The following is a 23,064-nucleotide window of genomic DNA, read 5'->3' on the forward strand; positions in this document are numbered from 1 at the left end:
ATGTCGTTGTAATTTGACAAAACATTGTCCCGATTTCGTACCATGGCTTTAGGAGAGGGAATCCCAGGAGCGATATATCCGCATGTTCGGGTTTTCTAAACGGGGGAATACACAACTTGTAGCCTACTTTAACTTTTCATTCATGCATCGCCTAAATAACACGTTATACTTTGCTAGAATTTGGGTCTGGGTAATTGGTGTACAGTTGAATCTGTTAAAAAATACTTTGATAACAAAAACAAGCAGATGTCTTAATCGATCAGTAACCTATCATTTACTTGTTGCTTGAGTTGACATCTTTCACCACGTGTTTTACTCCTCGTTACTTCTGTCAAGTGGAATCTTCTCAAAACTCCTCACACAGAGTCTTAGTGGGCACAGCGTCTTATCTTAAATCTTTAGGCTGTTTGGAGAGGTGCAAATTAGCCTTTTAGCCCCTTTGTGCTACATTTTCACCTCGGAGAGATTACACTAACTACAGGTTAATGACAACAGGTAGGCTGTGTGCGCATCCCCCTCTCCCCCCCCCTGCTTCGTGTTTTATGGCTTGACTGTTATGCACGTCGCACCTGCGCTCGAGTACCCTGGAGAGGACCCCGTCCCGCGCCCCATTCACCCCTGTATGGCTGTAGGAAGTGGTGCATTGACCGTCCTTTGTGTTGCAACCTGGACCGTAATCTGTTTTGCAACTGAAAAAACATCCGAAATAAAACTCTAACGCAGCGTTCAGGACCCCCACCTTGGCTTTTTAGTGCCCCCCGCATCTCAGTAACTCTGCGAGATAATACAAGCGAGCCGGGTAGCTTTTCACAGCGCATAATGAGAAAGTTTGATCGGAGTAAACAAACTGCGATCTGACACTGTGACGCAGATTAGAGAAGTAAAGGACAGATTACCTGCTCGGATGTTTTAAGAGATTTGACGATTCAATTAAAAACCTAGATCCCCCACGACAAATAGGAGAAATTATTACCTTGCAGGAATTGTAGGTGTTACCAACCAGATCATATACAAATGTCATAACAATTAATGTATTATAGTAGGCTACAATTTGAAACATCATGAAACATGTCGAACTCATGCACAATAAACCCATCACAAACGGTGAGCCTTTTCATAACTTCTTAAGACTTTGCATTTTTAATTTAATTTTCTCACTAATTTAGAAGATAACTTTTGACTCTTTATGTGAAGCTAACTGAAACTCCATTTACCTTGTTACTAGTTTTCACAACTGCATGAGCTCAAGGTTACATTTTAAGTAAGAACTTTTTCCCTACATGATCAGAATAGTGAAAAAACAAAATGCAAACCCCCTTCATTCTTTTACCCATCATGGCTGCTGGGGGTTTGTCTCTTAATGTATTCTGGAAGAGAAAGCATCCTGAAGGTGGGGAGGGAGCACAGGGCCGAAGAAAGAGAGGGACAGAAGGGTCATCTTGGCTCTTTGTGGTGGGATGGATAGAGGAGAGGAGGTGTATGAGGAGGGGGCAATAAACTCTGCCACAGATGAGGGTCACAGAGGTGCAGAGGTGCTTCAGAGGTCCTGGGAGCTGATTTTTTTTGGTCATATGTTATGGTCATTCCTCCACACAGTTGTCAGTCAGGGCTTCAGGTTAATTGCTTTCATTCAATTGATTTTAAACAAATTGTACATTTCTTACTAAGACCAGTTTTGTTTAAGTGTCTTGTAGCTTGTTACTTTTACCTGCATTTGGAGCTGTGGGTATTGTAGGGTGTATACTGTTGTTTTATTCACTTTAAAATTAGCATATTGCACTTTTATATGGGAAAGATAGGTTACATATACAACACTGACCTACTGTCTTCGAATGAGCTGTTTTAAGATGCATTTAATAAGCACCGTTTTAAGGGGGTTATTGAGGTTTTGAGGTTGGGGATATTATTTTATTTCGGCTATAGTGAGATTTTTGCACAGTCTAATTTTGGGTTTAATAGTTGTACAGTGTAAAATAAGAATACAGCACACACACACACACACACACACACACACACACACACACACACACACACACACACACACACACACACACACACACACACACACACACACACACACACACACACACACACACACACACACACACACACACACACACACACACACACACACACACACACACACACACACACACACACACACACACACACACACACACACACACACACACACACACACACACACACACACACACACACACACACACACACACACACACACATACACACAAGGAGGAGCATGGAGGAAGCAGTCCCACTGGGGTTTTGTCCCTGACTGTGGTGTATGGGTTCAAAGCTTCTTGCATGGGGAGGAGAGCCCTTAAACAGCATATTAAGCAGGAGTTAATGATATGCCAACCTAAGTGACAAAGGGAAAGAAAAGCCTCCCTCTGAATGGCAAGACAAGAAAAGAGAAAAGTCATTATGCTGCCCACTTCTTTGCATTTGAAAAACTCTTATTTTGGCATTTTCATTTCTAACTGCAGAAAATAAATCACATTGTAGAGTATCGAAAACACTGTCTTTGCATCAGTGCTGACTTTATACACTATCGTGGAACTCAAACATGTTCAGGAATATAGTTAAAAACATCCCCCCAGGCACACACACTCACTCTCTCTAATTTGTGAAAGGAAGCGATGGTCAGTTTGCATAACAAAAACGTTGGCCTGAGGCAAGAGACAATACAATGTTTCCAGGAGAAGAATCTGTGAAGGTCAGTTTGCTTTACAACTAAAATGTTTGTAATTATGTAAAATGGTGAGTTAAGTTAAACATTAAACGACAGTGACAGTTTTAGTGTAGTTTCAAATGAGTAAACACACTTTTGATGTGTTGTACATTTGTATGATGTAGCCACTCATCTAGAATTACAATGCCAGATTTCAGTCTAAATTATACAAATGTATTATTTTCCCTTTAATCTTCTTTCAGCAGCCCTTCTTGTGAACACATGCAGTATTTGACCACATTGTGGAGATTTAACTATTGTTTTTGTTCAAATAACCATATGGATATGCCAGATTTCAGATCAGTAGTCCGTCAGGAGAAGTCCCCCTTGCCTTGGAGCGAATGAGTCAACTTTAGCCTCAGTGCCAGGCTGTAAGTGGCTGCCGTGAGTCTACTGTGCCATGCCACAACACCACAATGCCAATATAGTCCCAGCACTCTGGGGCCCCTGAACCAAAAAGAGCCAGTGCTGTAAAAAGTAATGGCGGTGATAGCATTTAAAAAAATATCACATTAAAAATGTAATGTAAAAGTTCAGCAGACAGCAGATTAAATGACAGCATAAGCACACAAAGAAGTGTAATACAAAATTACAGACAAGGTGAAGGAGCACCTTTCTAAAGGAAATTAGGACATTCTAATGCATGTTTTATATCTAAATCTTTAATAATGCTACATACCGTAAGCATACCATTTTTTAGGCGGTTTAATCCATAGCTTCATTCCTTAACAGTGAGTTAGTAGGTCTGGGTAGCTGCTCTTGCTATGGTTACCGACGATTAATACACTTTAAAACCTTTTTCTTTTTCCTGGATAACATTTACAGTAAACCAACAACTACTCGACAAGACATGTACAATTAATATTTTCAGTACACTTAATGTATTTTCCCAATTTTAATCATAATGATTTATAAATAATAAATTAATTTGACTTTGTTGTCATAGTTTAAGTAGAATGTGTACAGGAGTAGTCATCTGCCGGCGGAGGGATACTTCAGTGGGCTATACAGTATATCCGAGGGGTCACAGATTCAAGGTATGAGAGACATAAGGATATATATAAATATATTTATTTTTATATAATAATGCTTCAATCTGAAAAATCACTCATTGGTTGCAATGCTCCTAATTCACTTCCACCACCATATCCTGTAATGTGAGGTCACAAATAGACATGACTTCATTTTTAGGAGTAACAACCCAAATAGAGTGGGAAACCCCTGGTGAAAAGTGTCCTGGTTATGGGCTTTTTTCTCCCATATATTTTCTAAAATCTCTTATTTGATATCTTTAAAAGCAGATATGTCATGTTGATAATATTTTACGAGCAAGATTTGTTGTAGTTTTTCTTTCTTAAAGAAAACTGTGGCCCAGAGTGCCAATCCCCACTGACCTCAGGGAGCCTGTCCAGGCACTGATGTCACCAACAGCAGCCATTTTTAATACTCATCCACTTACTAACTGTAGCAGACAAGCACATCGCCATAGCTCACAATAGGCTGACTTGCAGCTAGATATAAATTGTATCCATGACAAGAGGATTTTCCAATTAATACGAGGAGAAAAGGTTAGATGATTTGGGATAAATGCCCTCTGCTTGGTCAGTTAATTACACTTGCAATCATTTTGGGGTAACATGTTGTTGGATCACATTCATCACAATTACACCAAATATAGTTTGACTGCCAAAAACGGCTGTAGACGATTTGGAGTGTGCAGAATTCCGGGGGCTTCATTCAGAGTGAATGAAAGAGAAACATGGTTGGCTATTTGTTCTTGTTTTCAGGCTGCACTGCACTCTATTGGCGTGACAAAGTCATTGCATTCATCCATCAGGAACAGCAACACATGTCAGACAGCAGAGCAGGCATAGGCTACCTACCTTAACTTTAAACCTCCTTAATCTATAGAATGAGCACATATGGCTCAATACAGCATTTGAGTAGCATCAGTGTGTGTTGTAACAAAACACAATTCAACATTACAACAAGGGACATGAAAAGAAAAGATTGACAATCCTTCTGCATCCATCCCACTGAACATCTTTATTCATATACTGGTAAAATATAACACATTTGTATAAAAATGTAGAAAATTGTACACAAAATATAACACTTGGCTTTTTGTCTATTGTAGTTAATGCTACTAGGCTATTATAGCTTTCAGTTGCTAAAGGTGATATTCTTTTGCCAGCAAAAAAGTAAGAATGAAGGATGACAGATATAAAAAAAATACACACACAAAGAAGGCAACATCAATAAAGTTCATTAATATAAAAAGATAATTTTATACAAAACATCTCATACATTCTAAAGAACAGCACTATCAGTCAATGTTCATGCCCTTATTGCTAGTGTTAGTGTTGTGTTAAAATAGACTATTTGTGCATCTTTTATCAGTCATTTTAAGGTGTCTTTGGTAGTTTTTAAACTTTTTTCCAAAATGAAGAAATGTACATTCCTGCTAATGCGTGATACACTTTGAAGTCACGCTACTTTTTTTATTCTGGAAAGTCACATGAAAAGCTTCAGCAATACTTATTTGTGGACTTATTGAGTCGAGATTTGCTCAGATATGTTCTTGAATTACTATTAAAAATACTGTAATAATTGGTTATCGCTATCAAAATTAGGTTCATTTGAATAGTCACAAGAGACAGAAACCTCTCCACGCAGTGCTGTAGTCAGTGCAAAGCCACAGTATAAAATTAGTTCCCCTACCAAAAGCTGCATTCTTCTTCCGTATGAATAAGCTCAATAGTTGTGAAAAAGTACCTCACTGTACCCGTGAAAATATGTATTTTACTACAGTGGTAGCAATTGATAACATTCCTGCTTCTTGATCCTCTATCCTGAATTAGTATGAGGAATTTTCCAAATAACTCCTCTTTGGGATCAGAGCCAGAGTGCAGTAGCTCTGTACTATTAGTGTACCTACGTTGCTCAAACATGGGCAACTATTAAAGATCCGCTGACTCAGGTGTCATTCAAAATAGCCGTCATCCTCAGCTGAGTCATACACCAGTAGTAGATCGGGTTATTGTTTAATCAGACATACTGTAATTTAGAGGGTTTTTTTATAGCACACACAACATATGAACGTATCACCTACTATGTATGTACCTCATAGAACAAGGGACTTTTCTGTTCTGCAGTTATAAACACCACTTGAAAGAAAATAAGTACACAGCTGCTTTACGAACACTTACAGTAAACATGTGGAGTGCAAACTCTCTGTCTGGAAAGGCAATTACAACATACAAGTAATCTGAAAACTAAAGATGCAAACACCAACAGGTCCTGAGAGTCTGTCTCTGACTGCATCTGTGCATGTGTTGGAATACTGATATGCCACTATAGAGCGTGTTGTTGATGACAAGGAAGAAATCCCTATTAATACAGATTAATATTTAGTAGCACCGAGAAACAACTTCTCAATCACTAAAAGCACTTTAGTCTTCACTTAGCTTTTCGAAACACCCATCTTATAAACTCTTTTCTGAACATTGGCCTTCAGAATTCAAGCAGTCTATCACAAGACAGAGGATGATTAATCCATTGTCTCATTGTCATGTACACAACATTATAATATATGTATATAAAACGTATTTACATGCATCCTTCTCTACTCCACTGTTGCCACAGCCCAACCATGTGACTGGAATGCCTGTTTGGAAAACGTTCAGTATCAGTTTCATATCAGGCGTAAGGCTCTGTGTCTTACAGTAAGGCACAGAAAAATACCAAGTACCAAGGCAGCGAAGGAACAATACAGTGAGGGAGGTTGATCAGGCACCTTTGGTTTTAAGGCTGTAAGTGAGGATTTTTACAATTCTGAAACCTGTGATAGGATCACATTCGCAGCTTTGTCTCAACTTGCGACCAAAATTCATTACATGGATATCCCATTAGCTACAGACCCCTCTCATGTTGAGGATTCTGGATTGAATGCAGGTTTATATGTTGGGTTTAGTTATAAACGCTTATGTGAATGTTTAAAACAGCCCAGACTAATGATCCATCACATCAAATGATCCATTTAAAAAGGGGCCCACTTATCCTATTCCCTAACTGAAAGTTCTTACAAAGTAACCCCCTGCTGGTTACTCCTGAATACTGGGCTTTCATGTGGGATCTCAATTAAAACATTAAGAACTTACCAAGGTCTCGACCTGATTGTTAATCTTCAAAAAGATGCCATAAACGTTCCTTTTAAGACAGTGTGTTCAGGTATTTGTTCTCCCCAGCCAGCGAGGTGAGCATTGATGTCATGTCGCCTACAGCCATGTTGGACAGACCTGAGCCTGGAGCTAGGGTAACAGAAGTCTGGGGGGTGTTGAGGCGGGATGAGGCCTGGGTGGAAGACCCTGGCTGACCCTGAAGGGGAGGGTTGATTGGGCTGAATGAGGAAGAATCAGCATCATCAATGATTGAGGTGAAGTCTATGCGAGCGTTATCCAGGTCCAAGTTTTCTAACGCATTGGAGATGGGGCCAGATTCAGGATAGGGAGTCATGGGGACAGGTTTTGTGCCCCCTGTTGGGTCCAGGTTGGAACCCATAATGTGCTGCTGGTTGACACAAGGTCCATTCTGGGGGTCCATGTGTTTGTCCATGTTTATCTGATCCGAATAGTACATGTTATTGTTATTGGAAGGAGAGAACATTTCATTTTGCGTGTGCTGTGGATGCTGGACTGGAGGGAGTCGGACTGCTCGCCTGGGGCTGGAAGTGGAGTGGACAGGGCTGAGTTGGGGTGGGCTTCCAAGGTAGCTCCCTGCTACCTGTGACAGGCTGTTCTGGCGGCTGAGAGGTTTCCGTCCCTGAGGAGGCCTGGGGACCACCATCTCCTGGCCATAACATGAGCCTTGGAGACCTATCAGCTGCTGCTCTTTAGGTGGCACAGAGCTGGTCCCTCGGCCGTGGGCCGGGGGGCTCATGACCAGGTTCTGGTTGGGGTAGGACGGATATGGCTGGTTGGAGTAGAGATTCTGATTTTGATGCTGTGGACTTAGCTGCATCATTGCTGTCTGGCCACTCATATCCATATTATCAGATAGAGGAGGAGGTTTTATTCCACTCTGCTGCTGCTGTTGTTGCTGTTCTTGTTGCTGCTCCCACATGAGTGCTTGTTGGGACTGTACATAGTTTCTCACCATCATCTCCTTCACCTGCAGCATGGGGGTTTCTGACCTCTGCCCATCTGTCAGCGCAGTACCAGCACAGCCTAAGCTCAAGCCCCCTCCACTGGGGTAGGAGTTCTGGTTCGGCCCTTGAAAGTCACAGCTGGGATTGTTTGAGTTCCTCAGCAGGACCTGGCCAGTTGGTTGTGGGTAACCTTGAGTCTGCTGGAGGAGCATCCGCTGCTGTTGGAGCTTAGCACTTTGACAGGCATTTCCACCTCCCATCCCAGGGTGGAACTGCTGCTCAGGCTTGATGGTAAGCTTGTGGGTTCCATCTGGACTGTTGTAGAGGCCTGTCTGATTGTTGAAGTGGGCTTGTGTGTGTTGAGGCTGCAGGCTAGGATCTACAAACTGCATTCCTCGCTGGTTCTGGATAGCCTGGTTGGGAGTTTGGATTTGGTTGTGGGAATCACTCCAAGGACCTCCAGCATCACCACCCTGGCCACAGCCTGGGTAATTGGGGCCTGAGGGGCTAAGCTGGCATGTGCTCATGCTGTACTCGGTCTGTTGGAGAAGGGAATTGGATATGCCCTCCGAGTGAACAGGCCTTGCTTGGCCTATTGGATTTCCACCAGCCCTGGAAGGGACTTCCCCCCCCTGGTTCTGGTAGTGGCCCTGCATGTAACCCTGGTCTGGGCAGCTCGGAGAGTCATGCCTTGGAGACAGCTGATTTCCAAGAGAACCCCCAGCTCCTCCCATAGTTTGATGCTGTTGCTGATATCCCATGAAGCTTCTCTCTCCAGGGGGCATCATCATGGAGCGATCCCTGGCTTCAACAGAGCCAATCTGGGGCTCCATACCCATAGCCTCCATCATTACATTCTCTGTGATGCTAGGTGGCCGAGGGGAGTAAAGATGGCGAGAAAGACTGGTGTCTGAGCCACGATGTAGAAGCGCATTTCTTCGGCCCATCATGGCTATATTACTTAGGCTGTTGAAGCGCTTGGGGGCAGCTTGAGGATCTGCTACTGATCGGACGGGGTCACTGGCTCGCCTGCTGTTGTTGCCTGGAGCCTGGTGTGGGTAGATGACACCAGTGCCATACTCTGTGTTGGCACTGTGCCTACGTGGTCCACCATGTTGGAGGAATGGAGGCAGAGGCTGACTCTGGTACTCACTCAAAACACCTCCTCTTCTGCCTGGAGTAACTGGGTGCTCCATATTGGGTAAAGGAGTAGGTGGTGGTCCACCAGTTGCTGCAGCATATTTGGCCTTTAGGCTGTATTGCTGGGCAGGTGTTAAAATAGGAAGACCTGGCAATCCTCCTCCTCCAGGACATGGAGCTCCTCTGCGATTGGTCTCAGGAGAGAGGGGGTCTCCCACACTCTGCTCTGGGCCAAGGTGGTGACATCCTCCGCCTCCAGTTCCTCCCATTTGTGAGACATCACTTGAGCGCCGGCTGGAAAGGTAAGGAGAGACCATGGAGGACCGACGGCTAACAGTATATGCAGAGCTTAAGCTGCTGGTGCCGCTTCCTCTTCTGTCATTTGAAGGGCAGCCAATCGATGTCCCACCTCCTAAATCGTGATTGGACAGTTCCATAACCCGTCGATTTGAGAGGAGTGGAGAAGGTGCACACATGCCCACATTCTCCCCTGGACCTGAAAATAAATATCCAGAAGGAGAAAGCTTAAAAACGTTTAAATAAAAACTATTAATGTCAATTTAGATAAAACAATGTTGTAACAATTTATATTTCAGCCCAGTGTAAATAGTGTGTTTTAATGCAACAACTCAGGCTTCACACATACAAACCAAAGAATAGGCACACATCAGAGTTTTGGATTACATGTGTTGTATCATCACATACCCGGAAGTGCAGGTAGTTTGTGACTGGCACAGCGGCCAGGAGGGGGCGGCCTGCGGATTTGCTTCAGCTTGTCAATCTTCAGATTCTCCAGCCTCTTCAAAGCCTGTGCTGACATTCCCATTGTTCCAACACTTCCTGGCTCCCCTCCTCCTCCTGCAACTCCATCCTCCAGTGCTGTGAGATCCTCCAGACTGCCAGCTGCATTTAGGTTCATCTCCACCCCACTGTCATTGTTGTTGGCGCTCCCCAGTGGAGAACGTTCGCTACTGCAGGATGATTGACCACCAGGGCTGGGCTGGGATTTCTGAAATATGTTATGTGATGTGTTTTAATGTCAACGATTTTGCAGGAATGCTAATAATTTATGATACTAAATGGGGGAACAACTATGGATGTGTGGCATCTAACAGCAAGCTTTTGTTTATTTTCTTGTATTTAAAGGATCTTGCAGGACAAACTGTATTACTTACCAGAGCCGTCTCAGGAATAAGCAGTTTGCAGTCCTCCCTGCGTGTCTCCTCTTTCTCCAGCAGCAGTTCAGAGCTCGGGCATCCAGGGGTCATAGCTGAACCGGGGGGTCGAGGTCCTGTGTCTCCACGGTGCTTCTTGGTGATGTGGGCTTCAGGACCGTGCACCGTCTTCACATGTTTACGCAAAGAGCTTGGATCTGTGTACCGCTTAGTGCAGCCGGGGATCTTACATACATAAGGTTTCTGTAAAAGAGCAAAGACACTGTCAATACATAAAACCTTCTTTGTGAATACACAGTCTTGCATCCCAAAATACAATACAATACTACAACTTGACTGCTAATGACATTTGTTGTCACAATTAGCAGTTTATTATTAATAACTAAGGTCAGATTTTTTACTGATTTGCTATAGCTTGCATTATGAACATCCAAACATATTTTCAGAAGTGAAAGACTCCCTGCAAGACTCCTATGTGATAGTATCATACAATCATCAATAGATGTGGACATATATAGTATGGCCAATTTAACATCTTAGTCTACTCACTTTATTTTTGCCTTTGTATACACTGTCCCTTCGCTGCTACATTTTACATTTCACTGCGGTGCAACAACTAAAGGATTTCTGATACTGATTCTGATTCTAATATAATATAATTTTCAATAATGTACAACCAGATCTCAATTAATTTAATTAACTTTTACACTACAGTACCTCATTGGAGTGAGTTCGGTTCTGGTGCTTGGCCCGATCTGAAGCGTTGGAGAAGGCTTTGTTACAGCCTTCGTGTTCACACACGTATGGTTTCTCTCCTGTGTGAGAACGCAAATGGGTCTTCAAATTCTCCAGGCGAGAGTAGGCCTTATTACAGCCTTCAAACTAAAACAAAACAAAAATAGTTTTATAAAAACAGCCAAACTGCGAAAGAGAAACAAATAGCCAAGAAGAAACTGATTAAAACAGAGAAAAAAAGTACATGGACAGTGATTTAGGATACACTCACAGTGCACTTATGTGGCTTCTCTCCTGTGTGTCTGCGCATATGAACCACCAGCATGTACTGGGCTTTGAACGGCCTCTGTTCTCGAGAGCACTCCTGCCAGTGACACACAAACTCCTTCTTTTCCCCATGGATGTGCTCATTGTTGATGTGCTGTAAAGTAAACAGATATATAGAAGGATCCATTAAAAATCTAAGTGGTATACTGTAGATCCCTTTTTGCTTAAAAGCTGTTTTTCTGCTTTTTGAACAATGTCTTTTGACATTAACATCTCTTACATGAACAAGCTGCTCTTGTGTGTCAAACTCTTTGATGCAGCTCTCCCAGTGGCAGTTGGTTTCGTAGATGGCCTCTGGTTCAGGCTTCCCGTCGTCCTTGTCCAGGTCATCTCTGCCATCCAGTAGGCCCATGAGGGGGTCCTGATGAAACATAAATACATACCAGAAGATTATGATTCAAGTTGAAGGAAATAGTGTTTAAAAATAGGTGATGGGTTATTTGGGCAAGTAGGGAATAGCCCCACCTGCTGGCAACAGAGAAAAGGGTTGTTTTATTGGAGCTGACTAATTTGGAAATAAATATTATCGTTAAATAATGCAAGACTTGAAAAAAGGAACATTTGTGGGATTCTTCCTCTAGAGAAGACATTATCTGTATTTTAGATAAATGTATTAGCTTTGAACTGAAAAAAACAGCAGTGCTAATTGCATTGAAAATATATGTGTGTTTGGTGGTATGGTAGCTATGTAACTGGCAAAACTATTAACATATTAAAAATAACATTAGTGGCTGCTTTTATTTATCTTTTTTCTACATCATTTAATTAGTTGGATATACGTTAATACGTTTATAGTAAGAGTATAGTTTGGAAATTGTGTTTAATTGCCCTTTGCTCGAGCAAACATGCCCAAAGCCTTGGTCAATGAAAACGGATGGCACAAAGGTAATGCCAGGTGCGGCTGATTACCTGTTGCAGCACTGCAATCTGATTGGCTATTTACTGTTGTCGTCATTTGCTCTTAGTTTGGCAGAAGTGGAAACAAAATAGTAAACTCCGGACACAATGAACGATATTGACTATCTTGAACAGCACAGAGTTACAAGTTTGCAGTTTGAATAAAAAACGTGAGACATTTGGAGGCCACCAACCGTGCGATATTGTTATAAACTAAACCGTTGGTGAAATATAAACAGATATAACGTGAAGTGGTTCACCAGAAATATAAAATGGCTAACTGCTAGCTTGTCACAGAAGATGCTTTTTTTGCCTCCCGTTTGTTATTCGGACCAGAGAGCACCTGCTAAAGAACAGACTCAATCTCATCTCAAGCATCTTCCTGAGAGGATTCTCAATGTGAGAGCGGATCGAGCTACAGGATAACAACAAGCTCTGTCAGAATATGGCCTGTGTTTTACTAGAAAACGTGACATACTTCATTATGACAATGCAGAGGGGGAAGAAGTAATCAGATCTTGTAGTTAAATAAAAGTATACAGTACCAGAGTCTAGAAATACCCTTACAAGGAAAATTCTTGCAATCAACATTTTACTCAAGTAAAAGTACAAAAGTATTAGCATCAACATACACTTAAAGTACCACAATTACAAGTACTAATTATGCAGATTGGCCCACTTCCGAATATTATCAATGATATGTTTTGATTATAATTATTGATGCATTAATGTGTTTATCAAAGCTGGTAAATTTGCAGCTATTTTTAATGACTATGTATGCAGCAGGGTAGCTTGTGAATTCATTACAGGTGTTACTAAAGTCTTATTAAAGTGCTGATTATATTAATTATGTAGTTACTTTACATCATTAAACAAAAGCTGCAAAGTAACTAAAGGTACTCAATAAAGGAAGTGGAGTAAAAAAACCATGATTTAGATCTGAAGTAATGGGGTAGAAGAACAAATTAGGAAATAATTGAACCTCCCAAGTCCCTCTAAATTGTTCTTGAGTAAATCTACTTGGTTACTTTACACCATTGTGACAAAGTGTTTATTTTATCTGGTTCTGCATCTATGCAAAGCAGCACTTTTTTTTACCACTCTGAGAAACGCAGGTATACGAGATCAGTCATGTTCTGCTGACATGATGATGGAGGTCCTTTGCTAACAACATACAACTAGTTATAAACGCTAAGAGTATTCTTCTTTCTTTGCATGCTGTGTCTGTAATAGTCAGTCGAACATGTTCACAAACTGCAATTTGTTTGTGATCCGCCAACATTTAACTCAATTTCCATGAAATGTGTGACGGATATATGAGTTTATATTCCTGCATATGACCAATCTTAATGCCAAAACTACAATTGTGGTGTGATGGTGAAAACTACTTCTACTTCTTTACCTGAGTGCCAGTGGAAGAAGGACTGGCCACATCTCCCTCTGACCTTTCCTCCATGCTCTTCAAATTCATGCCATCCATCCCAAGTCCGAGCCCTGGCTCTGTCTTCAGCTACAAAACAAAACACACATCACGTTACCTTTGTTCGTGTCTATGAAAGTCATTAACATACAATTAGCACAGATGTAAATTCTCCCTACTGAAGACCTCCCTTTGCTTCCTCTTCCCACCTCCCATGCATCCACTTCCAAGAAATATCAAGCAAAGTGTGTTCTGCTACTGAATTGTTGTGAGATTTTTGTGAGTGAGAAGGCTGTCTTACGTGTCCATGCTTGGGTGGAACGTGGAGCCGAGGATTGTGGGGAGGTAAGCGGGAAGCTTGGCAGGGACCTTGTATGTGTCCACCCAGAGACGTCCCCCCGCCTCCTCCATACATTGAAAAGTGTTGCCTGGATTGGCAGTTTATATTGCTGGAATAGCCAAGGGACGGGCTGTAAGGTAACAATATGACAGTGTTAAGAATTCAATCTGATGAAACTGGTGAAATAGTCAATATCACTTCAAATCAATACAACTGTTGGCCAATCTGCTGAAATGTATAGTGGACTGGGAATTGGCGAAAAAACATTCAATACTCTTTTTTTTCTTTTAATACTTGAAAACGTCACTTTTTTCCCCAACCTTTATTGATCTTATTTTCTGAATTTGCCTTTGTATATATCTACCTTTTTGTTAATAACTAAATCCCCATATTTGCTGAGCAACTGGCCAGCTGACATGAAGCTAAGAATCACACAAACAGGTACATTTCACCACATCTTTATTACAGTGCACCTTTATTTGATCTCTTTTTTTCGACCAACTGTGCTGGCTTGAGCGTTCAGACTTCATATTCATATTCATATATTTTGGTAAATATTGGTACACTAATGTGGCCAATTTAAGGGAGAGGGACCACCACAAACTTCACGCCTCAAAGTAAAATGCATTTATGATACTTTTATAATTTCTTGAATATTAGATTTGACTAGTCTGAGGTAATTGCTATTGACTATGTACGTTTGTGCCTAAATATCTGAAGGTAAGATGTCTGACCTCATGGCGCTCACAGAGAGGTGCCCATAAGAACTGGCCCCGTTAGGGTTACAGCGAGAGTTGACAAAGGCCACCAGAGAGTTGGGTGATGTGCGGATCACTGTCTGCAGGTCCACACTGGCATCAGACAGAGGAGAGATAGACAGAGCTCTCTTTTTACTCAGCTTCAGTATGGATCGAGGTGTGGAGAACCTTGAGCCTGAAGGAGAACAGACAACAGGAAGAGAAGGAAGGTCAGCTCTGAGGATGCAAACATCTTTTTGAGGCAAAATGAATTTAATAGGAAACCGTGGGGAGTCTTTTCTTACCATCAACTGAGCCCATCTGATCTGAGCCAGGATGGCAGAAGTTGTGATGAGAGGACATCATGTTGTTCTGGTTACAGTAGGGGGTGCTGTTGCCACCTGTTGGACATTAAAGACAGACTGAAACACTTAAACATACGACTGCTAAGATGTACATCAACAGATCTTGTGTTAGTAAGGTACACAAATGGTTCACGGGTTTCCTCTTACTTATCATGTAGCACGTTTGCTTGTTTAAAATCTCAATTACATATCATGTTAACTAGCCGTTGTGTTCTTCTAAAAGCTGCATGAGCAAGTAAGGACATCCACTTGCATTTTGGTTCAGTCATTTGAAGTATTATTATAGGTACAGTTGCAAGGATCACTTGTAAACGTAGCTTTTCTCTAATGAAAGGAAGAAGCGAGACAATTGACTGTCCTGTCAGGTTTTATAGTGATTTTCCTCTTAGTTTTTGAGAGGAACACTATTCACTGTATATATTTGTTATATACAGGTTCTTTGTTTATCCCTAGTTCACCTTAGGTTAACTAGGTACTTTAGATCAGTCCAAGCTGGTGTTTGACTGCCTAACAGACATGGCATATATCTTAGCATATACAAGTCTTCTATTGACTGCAGATCTTTCCTATTGTAGAAATCTGGGTAGTCTCTGTTTCCTTCTCCGTCTCTCAGGTGTCTTCACAAATCAGTAGCAGCTGTGAGATTTAAGAGATGTAAAAGATACTCTGACTCACCCTCTGGGGGCGGCATGCCCCTGTGGCCCATCATACTGTGTGGCGGAGGGGCCTGAGGGGGCCTCATATATTGATCCATGCAGTGGCCAATCCCCTGTCCTGGGCCAGATCCATGAGTCATACTGGGAGTCATGGGGTTATACATAGCGCGGCAGTCCTGGGGGGGGCCGTTGAGGAGCGGGCCACGCAGCGAGGTCACATCACTGTAGGGAGACTGGTCTGATGAGACTATGCTGCAGATATCAAAGAAACACTATTATCAATCATGACAAATCCAAACTAAATGTGAAAAATTGCAAGTGCAAAAAGTGTGATGGAAGCTGTGGACATAGAAGGAATAAAGTGGTAACAGTGTCAAAACTGTTATGATTTTTTTATATATTCTACCTTATATGTGATAAAGTGCAAGTTCCAACTTGAAACGTACTCTGTAAAAGCATTTTAAGATACGCATTCACCATGGTTGCAAGTCACTAGCCAGGTTTCCATCCAAATATTTCTAATAATAATACAAATACATTGTAAATGTTCATTGTTTACACTCAATCTTTTTAATAAATTAAAAAATATATATAAATTCAATAAATGTAATATGCACTTATAAGATGTGGACAGAAACACACCTATTGAGGCAGAAGGCATAGAGGAACAAATGCATTAAGTGAATGGATTTAGGTCTTTAAAGTAACAAAGGAGCGAATTATTATATATAAATTGGAAACGCATATTGAAAATGTATTTGTCCTAATCGGTCATTTGGGTCAAGTTAAGTGACAGCAGCCTTTTGAAAACCTTCTATGAAGTTTAGTCACTTTTAAAGCTAGTTCACAGCCTGGATCTCTTGTGATATCTGGTTCTCTCCACTAGATGGGGTATAGGCCTTATGTTGGTCTTCACTGGAAATGTACTCTTCTGGGTTTCCCCCTAGGAAAGCTTCATTGGAACTTTCCAACCTTCTCATTCATTTTAATGTTTTCTCTGACCTTTCTTCAGTCTGCCTGGTTAGTTTAAAATCTGTCTCTCTTCTTTTCCTCCCTCTCGCTGTCCCTCTCGCTCCTCTCCTGATGGGCAGACTTCATCTATCCACCTTCTCCTAAGTCCTCCTTTCAGTTCTTTAATTATTTCACCACAACGTGTATTCCACACAGGAGCTTAATCTGTCCTCTCTAATCCACTGTGCTGGTTCCCCCCGACTCTACCTCTCCCTCCTTTCTCCCTTTCTCCCATTCATTCCGTCTGTTCTCTCTCTCTCTCTCTCTCTCTCTCTCTCTCTCTGTCCCTACTAGCCACCTTTCTCTCCATCTCTCTCTGTTTCTCCCTCACTCTGGGTAACCTGAGCAGAGCGCGAGGCAGTCATGCAGAGCGCAGCGGGGCCTGGTCAGCCTGTAATTAGCAGCTGTCAGAGAGAGGCCGAGTCCACCCGCAACCTGGGTGGCATGAGGGAGGGAGGGGGGAGTAGAGGGGGAGGAGTGAGGGGCTGGACTAGCACTGCAGCCACAACAATTGCAGATAGACCTGGGCTTCTGCACCCTCCAGGTACCATTTTCAAGCCTCTTAGATGAACATGATTCCCGTTTTCTAGATATGGAATAAAAAAACATTGATCATCTTAGCATAACACCTGGGAGCAGGAGGAAATAGCTAGGATGAATCTGTCCCACATCAGAAAAGGTGCCAACTATAACCTTTCAACTTATTGACACACAGTGTCAAACCTCAAAGGGAACAGAAGAGAACCATTTGAGATTTATAAGTGGTGCACTAATACTTTATGTCGGGACTTTATTTAAGTCAGGTGTTATATCATTGTGCCGATCCAAGAAAAATAAATTATGGGCGGAAGAATGAGCTGTTGTTTGTCAAGAAATATCTACAACATGTAAGCTTGTTTATTAATGTGCTGTTGTATGTCAGCTAATATATGTTGGTAATTTTGATACAAAAATGCAGCTACTTTTTAAATAACTCAGACGAATACATAGTTTGTCTTCTATAAAGCTCTGTGGTACACTAGTTCATTTGTCACATTTAAGTGGAACTCTGAAGTTGGTGTATGATGTGTAAGAAACGAAAAACAATAATATTCTTCAATATATAGTTTTTAGATAATAACTCAAAGATCAACCGCTGTATCTAGCTCAACAGGTAACATCCCCTTGATAACAACGTTTTCATTTTTTTAAATGTTTTGTCTTGTATTTATTAAAAAATCAAGATGCAACATGTCAGCCTCGAAATATTGCCAGAAGTCTTTTTTTACCAAGTATTTTGGACACTGTAAGGTTTGCTTCCCCCCTTTTTTCTTTTTCTTTTTTATGCTTATTTAGAATAATCACAATATCATTCTATGTACTTAACATTCAGGCATGAGAGTTGTAACGATCTTCTTATCAATAAAATACATGTTATCTTATCTTTTCCTAGAAATAAAGCAAATAAGTGTATTTACCAAAATGTTGAGGTATCGCTTTTACTTCTCTTATAGCATTTGTGGGATTCTGTATGACAAATAGACGTTTAAATGCATCAAGGGAGTAATGAATGAGGACGTAGCACGTGTTCATCTCTCTCTTACCCTCTGGAGGGCTGGCTGGGTGAGGTCTCGTAGTGATACAGCCCCTGGTGTGGCTGCATGTCCACTGGCATTGGAGCTCCGAGACCTACTGCTCCCCAAACACCCTGGACCTGACACAAAGAAAAGGACACGGTTAGGAAACCAAAACAAACCCCACCAATCTAAACTACACTCCACCAGACTGAAAAGCCAAATAGACAAAAACAATTGTGGTTGGGGAAAAAATAATATGTTACTATGTTAATAACAACAGTTGAAGGGCAAAAAGAAAACTCCCACTGAAAAGCTTGAGTCATACTTATTTCAAACAAAGCGAGTACTACAACTCATTATTAAATACATGAAGAAGAAGAAATATATTTAAACACATTGTTAAACATCGTCATGCAATCTTGCATTTACATTTTACTGACAGTTGGTAAAACACAGAAGCTGAGGAGTCATATTTTCTCAAGAATGAAAGCTAGAAGCACTCATAGTGGACAGTGTTAAACGTGCTGCTATCCCTGCTTCATCCATCATATTTTATTGGATGAACTGTATGTGTGGAATGTAAACTCTTAATGGCAAATATTTTCATAACTGTAGTCAGTCTTTTAATGAATTAAAGCTAATACAAAATTATACAATGTAAATGATAAGGGATGATAAGGGATTAAAAAACAAAAAAAATCTGATCACAATTCAACGCCATGCTGAACACAGTTTATGTATCATATTATGAGTCACTTTGGTGAACAGGAGGTTAATTTTTATTAAAGGTATGTTGACACTAATGTGATTTAAAGATCAGTTGTGTGGTTTATGTGTAATTTATGTAATTGAGGCGTTGTTAAACTCTTTTTAACTTTGAAAAACAACAATGCTTGATTTGCATTCCGCAGGCATATATCTACAGAAATATAAGCATCTAAAGCTCTATTTGGAAAAATTATACATGTCACCCAATAACTACATACAATAGGAAAAAATGCAAAAATATATTTTGTTGATCTAAGAACAGACAACTCTCCAGATCATGTGATTGTCCTGATGTGCCCTGACGGACTCCTACAGATTAGACAAAACCCTGTGACACAAACAGCAGGTTTGGCTGTAATCTCTCTCCTCTCTCCTCTAAACAAAGTTGTGCACCTCAAACGCTGCTGACAGACACTAAAAACCTGCCACACCTTCCCATCCTGGAAAGTAGCGATCACCACGGAAAGAGCATGAAAAAGAAGAAAATGTGGGTTTTACCTCAAAGCTTTAAAAACAAATACTTACGGGACATTAGCAAAACAAACAGAGAAAAAAGTAACAGTAGAACAAAGCAGTCTTTTGTATGAGGCTCATATTGAGATGGTGTCTTTCAGCAAGAGTGCATGTGAAGGGTAATTCTAGCTGAGAGATCGTGGGAACAAGCACCTGCTCATTACATCCAACCACATCAGTGCAGGTACTAATAATCAGGACTGTGGGCTCTGACATGGTTACACAGGTAATTAGGACCGAAAATTACTGTACACGTTCTCTGATGTCGTCGCTACCACATGTTTTGAAAAGCCAAAACATTTGTTAATATTAGTCTGGGTCATTTGTCAAAAATAATTCATAGAGATTTTTTTATGTGAAAGTAGCAGAAAATGCTATATTAGCTTGTCATTTCCAAACAAATGTGGACACTGATTATAACAGACAAATAATATAGAACATATTTTTGCAGATTAATCAATGAGTAATGATTTTTTAATAATCCATACAAATTTCAAAATGTAAAAAATGTTCAAAAATCTGACACAATGTTCTTTAGCTTTGTACTTAAGATGTTGCATGTATGTCGCACCAAAATATCCCACTGCTGCTGTTCATGTGACAAGTGTTCGAACCTAAACGGAGAAAGCTTATTTTCCTTGCAGATGAAAGCTCTGTGGTTTCAGTGTGACAGGTTGCCAGGCCTGTTATGTAGTAGCACAAGTGTTAAAAGGGCAGTAGGGACCTATTTAAGCCCACAAGCCACCAGGGCGATTTGATACGCAAAGTTAGCGATTGGTTAAATGATGTGGGCGGTCCGGGGCTAATTGCATATATTCAGCGCCTGCTTCGGATGTGTGTATGATAATTAGCCGGAAGTGCTAAATAGAGATCTTGCACCTCAGCTGTCCAGAACTCATAAATACCAAGAAGGGGGTTGCCAGACTGCCTGTCACACACACACACACACACACACACACACACACACACACACACACACACACACACACACACACACACACACACACACACACACACACACACACACACACACACACACACACACACACACACACACACACACACACACACACACACACACACACACACACACACACACACACACACACACACACACACACACACACACACACACACACACACACACACACACACACGCACACACACACCTGTCAGTCTCACCAGGGGGTAGCAGCATAATAATCCAGTGGCCACCAAGTCTGCAGAGAATGTGTGTGTGAAAGAGTGAGTGTGACTGAATATACCGGAGCAGTTTGTACTGTGTGAACACGGTGGCAGGTGTGTATGAGCAGGGAGTTTTGGAGACAAGTGTATTTGCTGTGCAGCGTGTGGGTTTGAGTGTGTGTGTAACAGAGAGTGTGTTTGACATGAGGAATGGTGGTGGATCTAGAGTATGAGTGAATGATGTATGAGACCACCTGTGCAAAAGCAAGCTGGAAATCTTTTGAAAAACATGGTTCCAAGTGTTTCTCCAGGGAGCAAGGCAGCGAGTGAGTGTGAGTATTCAGTGTACGCACACCCAACTGTGTGTTTGTAAATAATTTGCATGGTACATAGAGTATGCTCTTATTCAGTTAATTGCAGTAAAGATAGTGCAAATTTAGAGTTATTTAACAGAATTCATGTTTGCAAAGCATCCCGTCTTCTCGAAAAATTACATTTATATACAAGATTTCTGCAGGTAATGCACCAAGATTTCATATTTTATCAATCTAATGTGGAATAGTTTCTGATTGATGCATCTTCCTTGTATGTGTTTATTTATGTACACATATAAGTGCATATGATTTCATAAATGCAGGGTGCTGACACAGGTGTCGTGGCATTGTGCTATTTTAGGTCAAAATCCTGTGAGAAACTTTCAAGGAGTTTGCTCCTCGTGTAATTTTGCGGTGTCGGGTTTTAGAGGGATAGGGCAAAGGCATATTAAAAACCCCAAGGCTATAAATCAACGGCTAACTAAACAAGTCTGTGGCACAGCGAGCTGGGCAGGAACCAGGGAGCTGAGGATGAGGACAGGATGTCCAGCCACTTTCTACACCCAAAACCTCTCGGTTCAAACACTCCAGCTTCAGCATCATCCCATAGAAGTTAGACACACCTAAAAGCCAGTCGCCTCAAACCTCACACAAACACTTCCTCAACATGATCCACTAAACATGGGAAAATGATGAAACCAGTGTGAGAAAACAGGGCATGAATATAGTAGTAGTATTTCAGAAATGGTAGAAGAGGTGCACGTATCGTATAAAACAGCTAACAAATGTTTTGAAAACATTTATTTATATTTTACTCTTAAATGTATTTTGTATCTGTGTATATAAGTCAACAACAACAAAAAAAGTTGGTCACAAAATGTTTTTACTCTTAAAACAATTCTTACAAAAGCAATCGTCAATATAACCTGCAGTGTCTTATACACTCATTTAATTAATTGTGCAATATATTAATCAACTATGTTTGATGTGTGTTGAATTGGTGAAGTATATTTAAAATCATCCTGTTGTCAAAAAAGAAAAATTGCCTGATAGGTCACACATTTGGTGTTTGAAGACCCCAAAGTGACTTCCACAATATCACCCATTGAGAAACATCTTAAAGCAGGCACTGGGCACTCTGCTTAGTCCTAGTTAAAGTAGCATGGCAGACTTTAGGGATGATATAATCCAAGTTCACCTCCAATTACTTAATATTTTCAAGCAAAATATCTGAGTTGTGGTCTAGCCTAATATATTTCCATTCAGTTTTACTTTCTTACTCACCCAACCTGCACAGCTTAACACCACTAAATAAAATATGGTTTTGTATCCCTACTGGTCTATTACTCATTCACAGTCAGAAACCAGACCGCAGCACTGTAAATACTCACCTCTCACCTGATACTAACTACCACTTCAGATCCAACACATTATTCCTCTTTTAAATCAAAGGTTGGATTCAAGCAATAAACCCTCACTCGCTTCAACACACTGGCTGTTTTGTTTTTTCAGCCTTACTTGGTCTGGTATGAACTGTAGCTTACAGCGGCTAATGTTAGATTATGTTAGCAAACGTGAGGTAGATGTAGGCTACTGTTTACACTATGATTTGAATTACTGTAAGATGACGATATAACGACATCGTAACAATACAAATAGAAGAGACCCATTCTAGTTAAACAAATAAAATCATTAAACATTAAAATAATCAAATCGCCATTCGAGAAAAAATTAAAGCTGCATTGATTGTTTTGAATAATTGAAGATGTGCTTTTATTGCTTATGAACTCAACTTTTCATTATAAGAAACAATAATGCGTTGTTTAATGATTAAACGTTTAAAAGTATTGCTTTAGAAAATCAAACAAGGTTGCATTTAATTTCAAAATGCACAGTAACATGGCTCAGCGCTTGTGTTTATTTATTAATGTTTTCCTTCTGATGACGTGTAAAGTGTAATTTCATCCAAACAATAGCTCAGTAAAACACCATCATAAGCAGTATACATGTATACTACTTGTTGCAGG

The 23,064-nt window shown here is 40.8% G+C and overlaps 1 protein-coding gene across 1 annotated transcript in view; it reads right to left on the minus strand.

The window, feature by feature from the left end:
* Positions 1-4,772: 4,772 nt before the first annotated feature.
* Positions 4,773-23,064, minus strand: part of gli1 (GLI family zinc finger 1) — a 49,118-nt gene continuing 30,826 nt past the window's right edge. The window contains exons 2-13 of the mRNA XM_034082092.2: positions 18,285-18,394; positions 15,710-15,942; positions 14,975-15,070; positions 14,667-14,865; positions 13,894-14,062; positions 13,575-13,682; positions 11,496-11,636; positions 11,220-11,369; positions 10,931-11,095; positions 10,214-10,456; positions 9,744-10,047; positions 4,773-9,534 (exon numbers count right to left, since the gene is read on the minus strand). Of these exons, the coding sequence (XP_033937983.1) occupies positions 6,965-9,534; positions 9,744-10,047; positions 10,214-10,456; positions 10,931-11,095; positions 11,220-11,369; positions 11,496-11,636; positions 13,575-13,682; positions 13,894-14,062; positions 14,667-14,865; positions 14,975-15,070; positions 15,710-15,942; positions 18,285-18,355 (4,449 nt within the window). The 5' untranslated portion in view covers positions 18,356-18,394 and the 3' untranslated portion in view covers positions 4,773-6,964. The remainder of the gene's footprint in view (positions 9,535-9,743; positions 10,048-10,213; positions 10,457-10,930; positions 11,096-11,219; positions 11,370-11,495; positions 11,637-13,574; positions 13,683-13,893; positions 14,063-14,666; positions 14,866-14,974; positions 15,071-15,709; positions 15,943-18,284; positions 18,395-23,064) is intronic.

This window comes from Pseudochaenichthys georgianus, chromosome 5 (genome assembly GCF_902827115.2).
Source record: "Pseudochaenichthys georgianus chromosome 5, fPseGeo1.2, whole genome shotgun sequence".
NCBI lineage: Eukaryota > Metazoa > Chordata > Actinopteri > Perciformes > Channichthyidae > Pseudochaenichthys > Pseudochaenichthys georgianus.